This window comes from the organism of the source record quoted next, unplaced genomic scaffold (genome assembly GCF_019419815.1).
Source record: "Pyrus x bretschneideri cultivar Hongxiangsu unplaced genomic scaffold, Pyrus_bretschneideri_v1 Contig17, whole genome shotgun sequence".
Classification (NCBI taxonomy): Eukaryota; Viridiplantae; Streptophyta; class Magnoliopsida; order Rosales; family Rosaceae; genus Pyrus; species Pyrus x bretschneideri.
In genome coordinates, this window is record NW_025999468.1 from 6,990,800 (window position 1) to 7,006,595 (window position 15,796).

The 15,796-nt window shown below is 39.9% G+C and overlaps 3 protein-coding genes across 5 annotated transcripts; 2 read left to right on the forward strand and 1 right to left on the reverse strand.

The window, feature by feature from the left end:
* Positions 1-739: 739 nt before the first annotated feature.
* LOC103946344 (WEB family protein At2g17940) lies at positions 740-1,570 on the reverse strand. The gene has a single exon (XM_009357012.3). The coding sequence runs from the start codon at positions 1,568-1,570 to the stop codon at positions 740-742; it is 831 nt and encodes a 276-aa protein (XP_009355287.2).
* A 1,011-nt stretch (positions 1,571-2,581) lies between these two features.
* Positions 2,582-5,693, forward strand: LOC103946345 (uncharacterized protein At5g49945). Its single transcript, XM_009357013.3, has 3 exons — positions 2,582-3,677; positions 4,952-5,155; positions 5,242-5,693. The coding sequence occupies exons 1-3, from the start codon at positions 2,625-2,627 to the stop codon at positions 5,470-5,472; spliced, it is 1,488 nt and encodes a 495-aa protein (XP_009355288.2). The 5' UTR covers positions 2,582-2,624; the 3' UTR covers positions 5,473-5,693.
* Positions 5,694-6,667: 974 nt separating this feature from the next.
* Positions 6,668-15,385, forward strand: LOC103946460 (ion channel DMI1). Of its 3 annotated transcripts, XR_007257384.1 has the most exons (13): positions 6,668-7,269; positions 9,047-9,115; positions 9,199-9,804; positions 10,413-10,595; positions 10,772-10,831; positions 10,921-11,124; positions 11,793-12,041; positions 12,353-12,451; positions 12,774-12,968; positions 13,459-13,551; positions 13,872-14,138; positions 14,231-14,478; positions 14,682-14,819. XR_007257384.1 is itself a non-coding variant. In XM_048581678.1 (12 exons), exons 1-12 carry the CDS (start codon positions 6,685-6,687, stop codon positions 14,898-14,900), a joined length of 2,829 nt encoding a protein of 942 aa, XP_048437635.1. In that variant the 5' UTR covers positions 6,668-6,684; the 3' UTR covers positions 14,901-15,385. The 3 variants fall into 3 exon arrangements, 2 of the variants coding, with proteins under 2 accessions (XP_048437635.1, XP_009355444.3); XM_048581678.1 differs by lacking the exon at positions 14,231-14,478 and having other exon boundaries at positions 14,682-15,385; XM_009357169.3 differs by lacking the exon at positions 14,231-14,478 and having other exon boundaries at positions 6,668-7,245; positions 14,682-15,385.
* The last annotated feature ends 411 nt before the right edge of the window (positions 15,386-15,796 follow it).

Here is a 15,796-nt window from a genome sequence, read left to right on the forward strand (position 1 = left end):
CATATCACTTACTTTAATTTTTGCGATGTCTTCGTTGGTTCACGTTACACAAACCAAAAGTCCGGATCTCTCTTTCCCTTTCTTCAATGGCCCAAATCTCTAAATCCTTGGACTTCAAACAAATGAACCCTTCTTTTCAAATGAATTTGGAGCTTGTTTGGATGTGTTTTTTAAATAACTGAAAGCGTTTTTGGTGAAAATGTTTTTAGAACCAATCATTAGTAAATATGCAAGTAAATCCTGGGAAAACACTTAAAGTGCTTCCTGGAAGAAGCACATAAATGGTGCTTCTTGTAGAAAACACTTTAAGTGCTTTTGAAACCCTAAAATATTTTATCTAAAAGAGTTTTCAGTAATTTTAAAAGCATATCCAAACATGCCTTGGTCTCCGATGTATCAAAGCTCAGTTTCAAATGTGAATGTTTAACTTTTTTATTTTTATTTTTAACAAACGATATTACTACATTAAGGGAAAGATGATGGCCTTAACCTCGCAATGGACTAGCAACAATGTGTTTCAAATTCGTATTTGGCGAAAATCAAACTTAGAAACGAGAACATAATTAACAAATACTGCTTAATTATATCACATATAAATTTGAAAACAATATCAAACAAACATTGGCAATTTCAATACAACATATTACATGATAGCATATCTATTCCCCATGCAAGTATTTTTCTTCCCCTTTTGGATTGATGATACATCGAAGAAATTAAACACGATTTAAATCAAGATTTAGTAGTAAAATTGCGGAGACGAATAAAGAGGGTTACGAAAAGCAGTGGACGACCCTTTTCTCCAGCAAAGTAAATCTTGCACCAGAGGGACAATAGGCTTCTTCTTCATTGGTTTCTTCTCTCTTTTCCCTCCGAAGTGGTCGTAGTCGGCTCCGATAGGGTCGTAGTCGGCTCCTCCTTGTTTCTTAGTAGTTCCAATGCCCAATATTTGAGCCAAAGACGTAGAGTCCTCCATTCTTATCATCCACTCCCTCTTGTTCCTCTCTTCAACATTCTCTCTCAGATTTGGTGATGATCTTGTAGTTGTAGCCACTTGCAGCACGTTACTCGCCTTTGCCGCCGCAGCTGCCTCTGCTCGAGCCAACTTGGACATGTTCTTGTGAAGCTCCGCGTTCAGCGACGCCAACGCGACCTCTGTTTCCGACTCTCTCTCCTTCAGCATCTTCAGCTCCACCTTCGTTTCTTCCAGCTCCGCCTCAAGCTTCTTTAGAGTGTCCATAACTGCTACTTTCTCCTCGCGATCACCATCACTACTATTTTTTACGTCTTCGCTTTCTTCATAATTCGGCGGCGACAAGTTCCGTGACGGAGGAGTAGTAGGGCTGCTTTGGACAATATTATTGGTGCATGGCGGTTTAGGGGATGAAAACATTTCTCTGAGAAGAAGGCGCTCGCCCAAGATGGCGACGGCTTCTTTGACGGAGTTGAAGGGTCGGGAAGTGTCGACATTGGCGTGGTGATCGTTAACATGGATTGGGGTTAGGGCAGCTGCTCCTCCCGCTGGGTTTTCTTGAGGAAGCTGCGGGGAGTGCTGGGTTTCCGATTCCATGGATATGTCCTGATGGAAAATGGTGTGTAGGGAATCGAGGACATGAAGATATATTTCATGATGATTGGGTAGGGTTTGGTTGGCATGGGCTTTCTTTGCTTGCACTTCAAAATTTGACAGAGTGAGAGTCTGTTTCAAGGTTAAGACAAAATAGGGTGGATGAGGACACCATAACTACTTATTGAAATTTGTTCTGATCTAGTAACTTTGTCTTCGTGGATTGTAACATCCACATCGCTCAGGAAGTAGATTCTTTAAACTTTATATGTATATTTTCATCTCTACCTAGCACGATACCTTTTGGAAGCTCACTGACTTTGGGTTCTATCGGAACTCCGAAGTTAAGCGAGTTCGCGCGAGAGCAATTCCAGGATAGATGACCCATTAGGAAGTTTTCGTTTGAGTTGTTAGAAACAAAATGTGTCAGAAATGCTGCTTCAAGTATCCTAATCAGAATTTAAAATAGTCATACTACTTGCTAACGTAATAATCATACCATGAACCATATTTACCAAAGAGCTAATACGATGATAAATAGACAATTCTTTAGGTAATAACTGAAATCATGATTATGCATTTGATTAAATAATTTTCCAACTTTAATTTTTATTTAGGTTTACAAACGACAACGTTGGTAACGTTGGTGGATTAGAAAAGTAATGTGTTTCTGGTTAATAATAAATAAATAAATTAAGAGAAAAAAAGGAAAGGACAATTACTCATCTGATCACAACCATCACATGGTAACTCAATGGTTGGGACAAATCGTATTTCACACGTCACGTTTGATTTCGATTTTTGATGCTAAAGAATGGTAAATAGTGGCCAGAAATAAACTTATGATCTTTGAAAAAATAGAATGTCGTAGTGAAATCACAATTAGGTTTCTTCTTCCATTAAAAAAGAAATGAAAATTGCCCAGTTGGTCACAACGTTGTATCCAACTGCCACATTCACTGAGATCAGTTGCGTGTGGGGTTTTCAGTACACACACGCTTCTTTCCTTCGTTCCTGTACTCTCTCTGCAACAAGAGCTGTATCAGGAGAAGCAAGCATGGCGTCACTCTCTTACACGCGCCTCCTCTCTCTCCTCTCCCTCTTCATCCTCCTGTTCCTCTTCTCCCACCTGTCCTTCTCTCCCTCCTCCGTCCTCGCCGCCGACTCGCAATTCGAAGGATTCGACGATGGCGACGAAATCGATGACGCCGACGCCGACGCCGACGACTCCTCACTCCCTCTTCCCACTCGCACCCGCCCTTCCCTCACCACTACCTCCCAACCCGACCCACCTCGCTCACCTGAACCCTCCGTACCCGACACGGATCCGAACCCGATTCCCGATTCGGATTCTCCATCCACCGATCTTCCCAAACCTTCCTCCACCAGCTTCGATTATTGGGACGAAGACGAGTTCGAAGGCCTCCCCGTCCAACCCCAGCAACCACAGCAGAAACCGCCCCTCGACGACCCTGCAAGTACCGAAAATGCCACTCCCTCCTCCAATTCCGATCCCAAACCCTCCGCCGCTCCCAAGCCCCCCGCCGCTCCGAGATCCTTTGTTGTGGAGATCGCGTGCGGAGGGTTCCTGATCGTCTTCATCATCAACTACTTCACCGGGAAGCGGGTGAACGAGAACATTGCCCTGGCTTGGGCGGCGAAATTCGCCACCAAAGACTCGATTTTCGAGAAGAACTTCAGTCTTCTGGGCGTCGGAGACGGCGACGACTCACCCTTGCTGTTGAAGGAAGGTCAGAACGTGTTCAAGTTCTACGCGAGTGGGCGGAGGTGCTGCCAGGGGCTTCTGGCGACGATGGAGCTCAAAAGCCGCCACGATTTGATCTCCTCGATTTTCAACTTGGTGGTCCCCAGTAGGGACGAGATCAATATCGAAGTTTATATGAACGATGATGCGATGGACCACGTGGTTTTCGCCTTGGCAAGGAAGAAGTCGGCCAAGGCAATGCAGAAGGAGGTTAGGGACTTGCAGAAGTTTGCCGGGATAGTGTCTCCGCCTACCGGAAGGAAGTGGGTTTCTGAGGACCTGGCGGTTATCTCCGAATCGAAGGAAGTGGCTGGTGATTTGATCACTGAGGCTGTGCTCGAACAGGTCAGTTCATTTTCGTATTGGTACAAAATTCGGTTTTCCTTTTCGTTGATTAATCTGTTTTATGATTGCATTTAAATGGTATTTGGTTTGTGTGTTTATGTATTAGTTTGCACTTGAAATGAGTTTTCTTTCTAGTGTTTCGTAATTTTCGTGATCATATGCAATGTGTTTGATTGTGTAATTTAATTTGTGTTTGAATGTAGTGGTAGATAGGCTGTATATGCACGTATTCATCTTGAGAATAAGATTATTTTTCTGTGATGATAATGCCGAACACCATATAAACTGCAAAAGTGAAAAGCAAACAACTTATGCTTTTCATAACAGTTGTTTTGATTCCATGAGGATGGCCAAACAGAGGTTCCAAGTCTCAATTTGTTAGGCGAAAGGAGCGAAAGGACCAGTAATTTAGTACTGTAAATGTGGAATTACATTACATTATCAATTTGGTATTGCTTTTTTTTAATTGTCCAAGGGTTTTCGACCTTTTTTCTTCATCTGTTTGGGCTTTATCTGTTTGACCAATACTGATTAAACCCCGCTTAAGACACGCTTTCCTGTTCGTGCATACATTTTTTACCACAAAGGTGTTAGTACTAAATTTTGTAGTTTATATGTGGGAGTGCATAACTACCACTGAAGATATATAGATGGTATTGTTTTATCTTTTACGGATATATAGCGCAATTAATGTTAATAAAGGTCGAATTTTTTTTTTTTTTTTTTTTTTTTTCGCTGAATCGATTATGGTGGTTGAGAAATTTGTATTACTTTTGCATCACTCTCACACATTATTAAATGAAAGGTAGGCTGAACTCAAAAATCTCAATCAACCTTTCAGTGTAATGGGGCACAAACTGGGTGCTTGTTTCATTGTGACCTGATGGTTTTGTAAAACCTCGTTCTTATTTTTAATCTAAATTTTACTTCTAATGTTGGGTACTTCCCTTGTGTTTTCACTATCATGGTAGCCATAGCAAAGTCTCGCTCTTCTTCAAATTTGTTTGAGTTAATAAGGGGTCTTGCATGTTTCTTTGGTCCTTTTTATAGTAAGTTCTCTCTTCTGTTCAATGTATCACTTGATCGAATTGCTTGGGATATTTAAAATCTTATGTTACCATACCGGAACTTCAACTTCATCGTGCTTCTGCCCTTTTACATTATTCCTCTTAGGTCCCATTCTGCCTGAATTATCCATCCTGTTTCTTGATTCCGTACATCCTTTTATTAGTTGTTTACGCTTAGTTCCCCATTAATATGTCTGGCATTTGCAGGTTTTTGGTGAAAAGGCTTTTCAGAAATTTGGAAAGGGTTTCATCTACATGCATTTTTCAGATCAACATCCAGGCTCGCGAAAGAAGATGCTGTTGTTCAAGTTTGCCCTACCAGATGCCGGTAACATGGCTGATATGACTCGACTGGTGGCTTTGGTACCTTATTATATTGATTTGATTGGGCGCTACAAGCTAAGCAGTCAGGTGGGTCAGCTTCCAGTTATATTGTGGAATCAAGTTTCGACAAAGTTTCCATTTGGCCTTATTTTTTCTATATCTGATTGTTGCAGGTTCGATCCAAAACCGAAGCAATCAGATCAAAGGCGGCTCAAGAGGCTTACAAAGAACTCCAAAATGCTAGGCAAGAAGCGTTGCAAAGAAAGAAGGCAGAGCGGAAAAAGATGATGGAGGAGGCCGAGGCTAAGCTCAGTGCAGATAGTATTCGCAAGAGAGAAGCAAAAGAGCGTGCTCGTCAGATGAAGAAGGCAATGCCGAAAGTAAAAATGACCCGTGCTAGCTAGTTCGTGAAATTACTCGTCATTTCTTTCCTCTTCATCTTCGTTTTAACGTCTCATGGTATTTTAGCCGAGAGTCATGCCGGCCATAAGTTTTGGTTCCGCCCCCTTGCGGGCTTGTACTGTAACCGTCTGAATTCGTTCGACACTAACGTTACAACATGAGTAGGTTTTGAATGTACCAAAATTCAATGCTGCCGGAACTCCCCAGCGTTTCTTTGTTGACATTTTCCGAAGCCACCGTTGTTACCTCGTCGTTGCGGGTATTCAGGAGTTGTAGTGCCTAAGTTCATTTCTGCAAAACTCTTACGAAGGTATTTCTTTACCGAAAAGTGAATAGTTAGAGAGAAAAAACTGTGTTTGGGTTAAATCAATAAAACCTAAATTTTCTGGATTAAAATTTAGGTTTTAATCCAACCGTCCAAGTTGTTGGGATAAGTTTAATAGAGGGAATCAAAAGAATTGTATAATGCAACTAAGTGGGAGGTAGGGACAGGTAACTAGTAAAAAGTTTGAAATTATATGAAGAAAGTACAAAGAATCTGGTTTGAATCGTTGGACAATAAAAAGAGAACAAAGAGAAGGGCTACAAATAATGGTTGATTAAGTTGCTTTATAAATAACATTAAACTCGATTTTAAAATCTCATCCCGAGTTTCACCAAATCACAAAAACAAAACAAATAAGATTGTTACAAAAAATATGACATGACGTCGACCCAACTTTTTCGTGAAGACAGTTCATTTTCTTCGTCAGGTCTCACGATTCTTCAACTTTAGCTTTGAGGCCGCCATAAATTTGGTACGTAGTGGTCAAGATTGCCCCGAAACTACTTTGGTCCTTAGAGGCTCCGCCTATGTTGTCGCGAAGCTTTCTTTCGACACTCTTTCCTTATCTCGTCGTACAACCATGGTACCGCGTTAAATGAAGAACTTCCCCAAAACACTGTTGAAATATCGATGAATAAAATCAAGTTAAAAGTTAGAGTATAATCAAACTAGTTTTGTTTTTGGGTGAATTCTTTTGGGAATGTAACACGAGAACTTTTTAGGAGGTGGCCCATTCTCATGCTACTCTGGCTCAGTAAAATTAAATATTTTATTATTTTTGAAAATATTGTTAAATTAAATTCTGACGCGGACGATTCCAAGTTGAGGTCTCGCTAATCACATCACCAGCACAATTCCGTCGCTGCAATTCTGAAACTGAAGGAGAAAAATGGTGGATGGCAATGATGACCCGTCGTCGAAGCCGAAAAAGTCGGAGAGTCCTCCGCAGCTCAAGAAATCACGAACCGTCATCACCACCACCGCATCCGACGACGCGGAGCCCACAACCCCAATCTTCCCGGGCCCGCTCTTCCCCGCCGTCCGACGCACCTCCACCCTCCCTCCCACCTCCCGCCAGTGGCCGCCGCCCGATCGCCCCGCCTCCTTCTCCTCCTCCTCCTCCTTCAATGCGCCCGCCGACCACCGAGACTTCTCCGACCGCGATTGGGTCTTCCCTTCCTTCGTTGTCCCTCAGAACACTTCCAAACGCGGCAAGAAGCTCCCCTCCTCCTCCTCTGATTCCCGTGCCGCGCATGCTAATAAGCTGGTGGACGCGCCGCGACGGATCGCCTCTCAGCCTCCTCCTGCGGCCTTGGTCCCGAAGCCGGAGGCTGAGAGGCAGAAATTGAAGGTGGTGCCGAATCTAACTTCTGCCTCTTCTGCTAGTGAGTCGACTCGGCCGAGTTCGAGGCGGACTGCGGAGTTCAAGCGTTCTTTGTTACTAGTTGTGGTAAAGCCATTTTACTCCAAAACTGTCAGTAAATTCTCAGCTCAACTACTTAATTTTCTGATACTACTTTCCAAATTTATAGATTCCTCCCCTAGATTTTAGGAAATAAAGATCAAACAAATATTCTAGGTCAAAGCTATTTTTCTATGCCCCTAGATTTTAGTAAATGTTCCTTTTAGACACCCTGGTGAATAGAATTAAGAAAAAATAATGAGAATAAAGATTGAAATTGACTACTTGTTTAGATTGGGTACTAAGAAGAAGTGGCGTTCTATGGCGACTACTACTCCTTGTGATACTTATCAGGAGTTCTACGAGATTTTGTTAAGGATTGAGAATTCTGAGAATATGCCTAGTGAAAGTGAAGAAGAAGAGAAGGATGGCAATCAAAAGAAAGACGACAGAGGTAAAGGTCAAGCATCTCAGAGACTTCGGAAGAGTCAGAGTTTTAAAAGAAGCGGGGCTAGCTCTAGTTCGTCCAGTGAAGGCATGAGTTCTACGAGCCAACGTAGAGGTGGTAGGTTTGCCGGAGGCTCACGTTTTCAAAGTCAGCGAGATGTTGGCGGTTCTGGTGGTTCAGGAGCTCTGTTTTGTCAGAGACGTGGAGGCCAGCACGCTCCAAATTTTTGTTCGGGGTGTGTCAGTTTTGTATTAGAGCCTAACCCTGATCGCGTGTGTGCTGACGAGGACGTTGGGCCCCTAAGGGGGATGGATTGTTAGATCCCACATCACTCAGGAGAGTGATCGTTATATGTATATTCTCATCCCTACCTAGCACGAGAACTTTTGGAAGCTCATTGGCTTCGGGTTTCATGGGAACTCCAAAGTTAAGCAAGTAGCGCGCGAGAGCACTCCCATGATGGGTGACTCATTGGGAAGTTCTCGTGTGAGTTCCCAGAAACAAAACCGTGAGGGCGTGGTCGGGGCCCAAAGTGGACAATATCGTGCTATGGTGGAGTCGAGTTCAGGATGTGGTGGGAGCTCGGACCAGGATGTGACAACTCATTTGGGGATTTTTTGTTATTGGAAAATTAAACTAAAATCTAAAAATCATTTAAATTTTTGTATAAAAAAAGGGGGAACCCAAGCCATCAAGCCTCCCCTCAAAAGTCGAGGGAACGACTATGTACGCAATCCTACCTTTGCTTTGCAGAGAGGCTGTTTCCACAACTCCCCGTGGCATTTCAGTCGCATAGGAGCAACCTTTCCCTATTTCCACGTCACATTTTCTATTAATAATTTAAATAAAACATTCTTGATCTTTTATTTCTAGAATATTTGTCTGTGTGCTTGCTGCGGTTGTATGCTTCGTTTCATCTGTTGTTCAGGCAGCAGTTTCTCCATTGAGATAACTGAAAATGCAAACACACTTGGTTTTTCTAAGGGGAGAAACAGTTTCCCTATGTCTACGTCACACTTTCAAGTTGTTTAGCTGCGTCAAATATGAGCAAATCTTCTGAAGTTTAAGAAGTAAACAGAAAATTAGGTTATGTTTACTTGTACTATAGTCTAGTGGTATTCCTCTTCACTTGTTGAGAGGTCTTAGGTTTGGTTGCCGTAGATGGGGAGTTCAATACCAAAAAATATTATGGCTGGCCCATTGTGTGGCTTAGCTCAAATCCCTCCACGCCTTTGTGTAAATATATTGGTGTATTAAACAAAACAAAAAAGAACAGAAAATTATGTTAATTATTTTGCGCTCCTTTGTAATAGATCTTTATAAAACAGAGAGCTCCTAGTGGTGTCCTTTTGGATTGTTGAAATTATGATATTGACAATTTTGTATTAACTTCTGTTGCAGCTCACTTTCACTTGGATATTATCTGTACCTTATGCACTTTATCTCCGGCAGAGAGTTGCAGAACTTGAGGTACGTTTTATGGTTTCAACAACTTTTATGTAGACCTTTGATTCTTTGTTTTGCATCTCAACAGTTGATTATGCTGCTTTCAGGAATGGTGTAACCCTAAAAATATTGGTTCAAATAACAGCATTAAGGATTTTCTGGTGGAGAAGAATCCATCACTATTTCATTTTAGTGCTGAAAGAAGAACTGTTGCTTTGTATATTGTGGTCTTTACAATTACTATCCCATTTGTATTGTATAAACATCTTGATTCTCTTTCCCAAATAAGGAGTCTCTCAAAACGGATCAAGAAGAACAACGAGGAGGTTCCCATAAAGAAGAGGATTGCATATATGGTTGATGTGTGTTTCTCCGTCTATCCATACGCCAAGCTGCTTGCTCTTCTCTTTGCAACGATGTTTCTTATAGGGTTTGGTGGATTGGCATTATACGCAGTCAATCAAAACAGCTTTGCTGAAGCTCTTTGGCTCTCATGGACTTTTGTTGCTGATTCTGGAAACCATGCTGACACAGAAGGCATCGGGCCAAGGATAGTTTCTGTCTCTATTAGTTCAGGAGGCATGCTAATATTTGCAATGATGCTTGGGCTTGTTTCTGATGCTATATCAGAGAAGGTTGATTCACTGCGGAAAGGGAAGAGTGAAGTCATTGAAAGGGACCACATCCTCATTCTTGGATGGAGTGACAAATTGGTAGGCTCTCGAGCATCTTTATATTGGATACAACCTTTATCTAAATTTCATGGGCTGCATTCGAACTTCAAAGTGATATCTCAAACCTGCATTACCTTTAAACTTTTGTCTTTTGGAGGTATCAACTTTGGTTTCAGATTTGTGATGTGATTCAAATGTTATGGGATTTCTTTTGACTTAAATGTCTTCAAAATTATACTGATATGAGAACACCAACTTAGTTTTCTGCACAGACCAAAAGGAAAAAGGAACTTAGCTGTTTGCATGACTATAGTTGGTAGTCTTCAAGTGTCGTCTCCATCTTGCTGCTTTAATGCGTTTTTAGATTTGTACTTTTGGTTGTTAGTACAGACTACTGTATGGGTAATTATAGTTGTCAATAGGGACTTTATTTTAACGGACTTAACAGATAGCTTCTTTGTAAGTACATGTTTGTCTTACAATTAAAATGTGATCTTTGAAGGCCCCTGAACTTCCCCATCCTTATCCTCTATGAAATTAAGCTCATTTGATCTTATAAAAGAGGTCATCAGTAGGAGTTTTGTAGTTAAGGAGTCAAACAGCAAAGAAAGAAGGGGAAATTAAAGTTGATGCATTTTATGCTGCAGGGCTCACTTCTAAAGCAGCTAGCAATAGCAAACAAGAGTGTTGGTGGTGGAGTTGTCGTTGTACTTGCTGAAAGAGACAAGGAGGAAATGGAGCTGGATATAGCAAAGCTTGAATTTGACTTCATGGGGACTTCAGTTATATGCAGAAGTGGCAGCCCTCTTATACTGGCCGACCTGAAGAAGGTATCTTTGACACTTTTCTCTTTTACCCCTACTACTACTACTGATTTAGCTTTTGTTTCATTGGAAGGTTCAATATTAATTTTCTCTCTCTCTCTCTCTCTCTCTCTCTCTCTCTCTCTCTCTCATATGGATGCAGTTCAGAATCTTCAGATTGAGTTATATTTTTTCATATGCAGGTCTCAGTTTCAAAAGCACGTGCTATCATTGTATTGGCATCTGATGAAAATGCAGATCAGGTTATTTCCTATATCAGATCTCCTCTTACAGTTCTCAAATGTTTACTTGCACTCAGACTTTAGTTACATTGGCTGTAATATGTTTCCAGAGTGATGCACGTGCTTTGAGGGTTGTGCTCAGCCTTACAGGGGTGAAAGAGGGCTTGAGGGGTCATGTTGTCGTAGAGATGAGTGACCTTGACAATGAGCCTCTGGTGAAGCTTGTTGGAGGAGAACTCATTGAAACAGTTGTAGCACATGATGTGATTGGACGGTTGATGATACAGTGTGCTCTGCAACCTGGTCTTGCACAGGTAACTCTAATAGAGCTTTAGTCCACCTATATGTTTATCGGATAATAAGCTACACTTCTTAAAACATGTACATAGAGACTAGATCTTTTCTTCTCTATTTATATTCCTGAGTTCAATAAATGTATTTCTATTCCTATTTGAGTATAGCCTAGGAGAAAAAGGTCACTGGGGCGAATAGGGCTAGAAAAATGGACAGAGGCCCGATGAGCCAGCCAATGTGACCCATTTTATGGCCACGAAACGACATGACCTGGCCCGAGCCCTAGCTTGAGGCTGACACTATGTATTTAGTTATATTTAAACTTGTTAGAGTTGTTGAAATTGCTGCGTTGCCTTATGCTGGACTGGGGGTATTAGTGTAGTCATCTAGGTTTGTAGCCTTTCTTGTTATATAAATCATTTTGAACGTGATGGGGTTAACTTAATCAATTAAAACTATTTTAACGAACCTTATTGCACTTGAGGGGATGAAAGGAGAAAGAAAAGAGTAATCCATCAAATATCTCAAGTGAAATTCACAGGACATATAGGATAACTCTGTCTTGCATTATTCAAAACATCAGATTGTAAAGTATCTCTTTTGCAAAACTAAAAACCATACATGCTTCAGAATTTGTTTTAGAAAATATTTTTTTTTTTTACTAATATATCATTTTTTCTTTGGTCAGATATGGGAGGACATATTGGGTTTTGAGAATGCTGAGTTTTACATCAAAAGGTGGCCTCAACTGGATGGTCTTCGTTTTGAAAATGTGCTTATTTCATTTCCTGATGCAATTCCTTGTGGAATTAAGGTTGCTGTAGATGGTGGAAAGATAATCTTAAATCCGGATGATAACTATGTTATGAAAGAAGGGGATGAAGTTCTTGTTATAGCGGAAGATGATGACACTTATGCTCCTTGTCCCTTTCCAGAGGTTATCTATCTTTTCTTCATGTAGCAACAATATATTTTAAAGATTAGAAAGTTGCAAAACTATTTCTCTGACTTTGCTGTTACTGTTATGCGGATGAGATATCATTCTCTGTTTGAATAGTGAAGTATGGATGCCCCAGCAGTTACTCAAGTAACTCCTATGATGTATGCCAAATCAGAAATGATTACATCTAACATAGAATTCTGTTAAGTCTAGGGCATGCAATCAACATTATATTTTCCTATGATGTATGCCAAATCAGAAATGATTACATCTAACATGCCTGAGCACATGTTGTGTCCTTCGTGCAGGTTTGTGCAGGTTACTGTCCAAAGACAGTTGAACCCCCCAAGTACCCCGAGAAGATATTGTTTTGCGGCTGGCGTCGGGATATAGACGATATGATTATGGTAATCAGTTAATATTGTGTCATCAATATTATCTACAAGTCTACAACCTAGCTGGATTGGACAGGCTGACTAAAACAATCACATACTCTCTCTCTCTCTCTCTCTCTCTCTCTCTCTTAACTGGATGTACCTTTGGTGGACTACTGCTTCCTAATTTTTGATTAAGAAAGTTACTTTTGCCTTTACCAATTTTTTTGTCATGGAACAGTAATGGGAAACAATTGTGAAAATGAAATGGTAATTTTAAACTAGTAAGTTGGGTTGAAGCATATGACTCAGATTGGGCTCCAACTTGATGTGTTGTTGAATTTCCGTTTCTCAGGTTCTAGAGGCATTCCTGCCTCCAGGTTCAGAACTTTGGATGTTCAATGAAGTTCCTGAAAAAGAAAGGGATAAGAAGCTTACAGATGGTGGACTGGATGTTTCTAGATTGGAGAACATTAAGCTTGTCCACAGAGAAGGAAATGCTGTGATCAAACGACATTTAGAGAATCTTCCTTTGGAGACTTTTGATTCTGTAAGTTTGATTCTCTCTCTCTCTCTCTCTCTCTCTCTCTATGATAGGAGTATGTTTACCTTTTCTGTATATCTTTTTTCCTTTCTTTAGTTTAAGTTTTTCTTTCCAGCAGAATATCCAAGGGGCTTAACTGTTAAAATTTATTGGGAACTTCTATCCCTTAAACCTAGTAATCTAACATGAAGGGCTTCATGAAAAACTTCTTTCCCCAGAGCCACAATGCAAACTTATTTTAACTATTTTACATGATTTTTTTAATAAGAAACACACATTTTATTAAGAATAATAATGTATAAAGGGTGGGGCTGCACCAGAAATTCACCTGAAAAGAAACAATACTGAGTATCTTAACTGGAATTAAGACACAGCTGCCTTCAAAGTTAATTAAATGGCCCAAGGAGCTACTTCGGCTGACATAAATGAGTATCTTTGAAATTTTCTTGTGTAAAATTTATTCTTTAGCTGATTTGCTAACTCTTTAAGTGCACAGATATTAATTCTTGCAGATGAATCACTAGAGGACTCTGTTGTTCATTCTGACTCAAGATCACTTGCCACTCTTCTCCTCATACGAGATATACAGGTAACTTCAATCGCTTCATCCTACCACAGGCATGTAATAGTGCTCTCTGTGATCAGTGATATACATCCATCCAACATCATCGAAGATGTTGGGACTCAATCGGTTTTGTAAATTTTGTGTTGTGTTTATAATAAAACTAGTTCACTTCATGTTACACCATTTTCACTTCTACTCTTTGTGCGTATTTCAAGTCTCTCACTATTCTGCTTGTTGTATATCACTAAGGCTATCCAAAGCAGAATCACAAATTTCATAGTGTGAATTTCTGGAGTTGTGACTAGACTACTAATATAAGCTACCTCTTTACTTTTGGATTGCAGTCAAAGCGTCTCCCTGACAAAGATACAAAGGCAACTTCTTTGCGATTATCAGCATTTTCACACAGCTCTTGGATCCGTGAAATGCAGCAAGCTTCTGACAAGTCGATCATAATTAGTGAAATTCTGGATTCTAGGACTAGAAACTTGGTCTCAGTTTCTAGAATCAGTGATTATGTGCTATCAAATGAACTGGTTAGTATGGCGCTGGCAATGGTGGCTGAAGACAAGCAAATTAATCGCGTCCTTGAGGAGCTATTTGCTGAAGAGGTACTTTCGGTGCCCTGTTTCATGCTTTTATTTTATATAAATGTGTGATAAAATGGTTTATAATTATATCATATAAATAACCTCTCATCCAGGGCACTATCATTTTCAACTTCGCAATGCTAATTCTTATGAAGTTTCTGTCATATGGAAATCTGAGCTTGTAAGGACAGAAATATTTGTGCTAGCTTCGGTAGAAGCGGTGCCACTTCCCAAGTATAAATTGCTCTGTATTTTTAGAAGTTATTCCTCAATCAGTCTCCCTCCACTCCTCACCACTTACAATTTCAAAAACACACTGATTTCGGACAAATCTAGCATCGAAGCTATCATGAATATAGTGGTATCCATTGTATCTCCCTTCATTTATTTAATTTTTATTATATACACTATATATGATCATGGATATTTCTTTACTTATTTTCGTATGAGCTATAGTCTTCGGCACTTTTAATTATAAATCGGTGATACAAGCTTCTGTTTTAATTAGCGATTGAACTTCAAAACTAAATGACTAAAGCTTTGAATTATTTTGTGCTGGAACAGGGAAATGAGATGTGCATTAAACCAGCAGAACTCTATTTATATGACCAGGAAGAACTCAGCTTTTACGATATTATGCTCAGGGGTCGTCAAAGGCAGGAGATTGTGATTGGATATCGTCTTGTAAACACAGAGCGAGCCATAATTAATCCATCACCGAAGTCAGAGCGAAGGAAATGGTCCCATGATGATGTTTTCGTTGTCATCTCTGTAAGTGAATGAAACCTCAGTTTACCGATGTGCTAAAATTGTCTCCACTCCCAACCCTACTGATTTAACCTTTTCACGGCATTAGTTACTGTCTACTGTATACTTGAAGAGAATTCCGTCGTAGTTTTTAAAATGGCGGTTCTTACCGGAGTTGATGACATCCCCTTCCGCTTGAAAATTATCGGTATATACTATTGATGTTTAGGATTTATACAGCCGACCTCACTTAATGGGATAAAGCTTGGTTGTTGTTGTTGTTGTATCGATGATTGATGTTTGTCCCATAAAGGGAGTAGTATCAATTGGTTGATGTTAACTTAAATCAGAATATGCAACTTAGTTGAGTCGATGACGGGATTAGAAGCGCATTTATGTTGTACTATTCGAAGGAAGCTTTTCTTAAGAAATTTGTAGATTTGTATTGTTATGAACAAAATGTTGTATGGAAACATTCCTGAACAATAGTGGATTACTTATTCAGAAAAGCTCGTTGAACTCTTGATTTCGTAAATTAGGTTAGCTTTTCGTTTGAAACTAGAATTCGATTAATTACGATTTTAAGTTAATCTTCGTGTCGGAAACCTTAATGTTATGTTCTTCATGATATTCTTCTATTTATAATCTGCTTGTAATGCCCAAAATAAGTTGAGATTATAGACAGAGGATGATGTGTAAATGAGGTATTTGTCGATTTTTTCTTTAGATTTGTCAAGAGCTGCAAATTTCTCCGTAAACTTTTATTTTAGTCGATTACTTTTTGAATTTTTATAAACGGCAACATCAATTTTCCCTTTGAATTTTAATTTTAACCGATCACTTCTATGAACTATTTTAGTGATCAATTTTCTTCCTGAACTTTAATTTCTCATAAACCCTAAAATTCAAACAAAAAGTGTATAGAATAAATT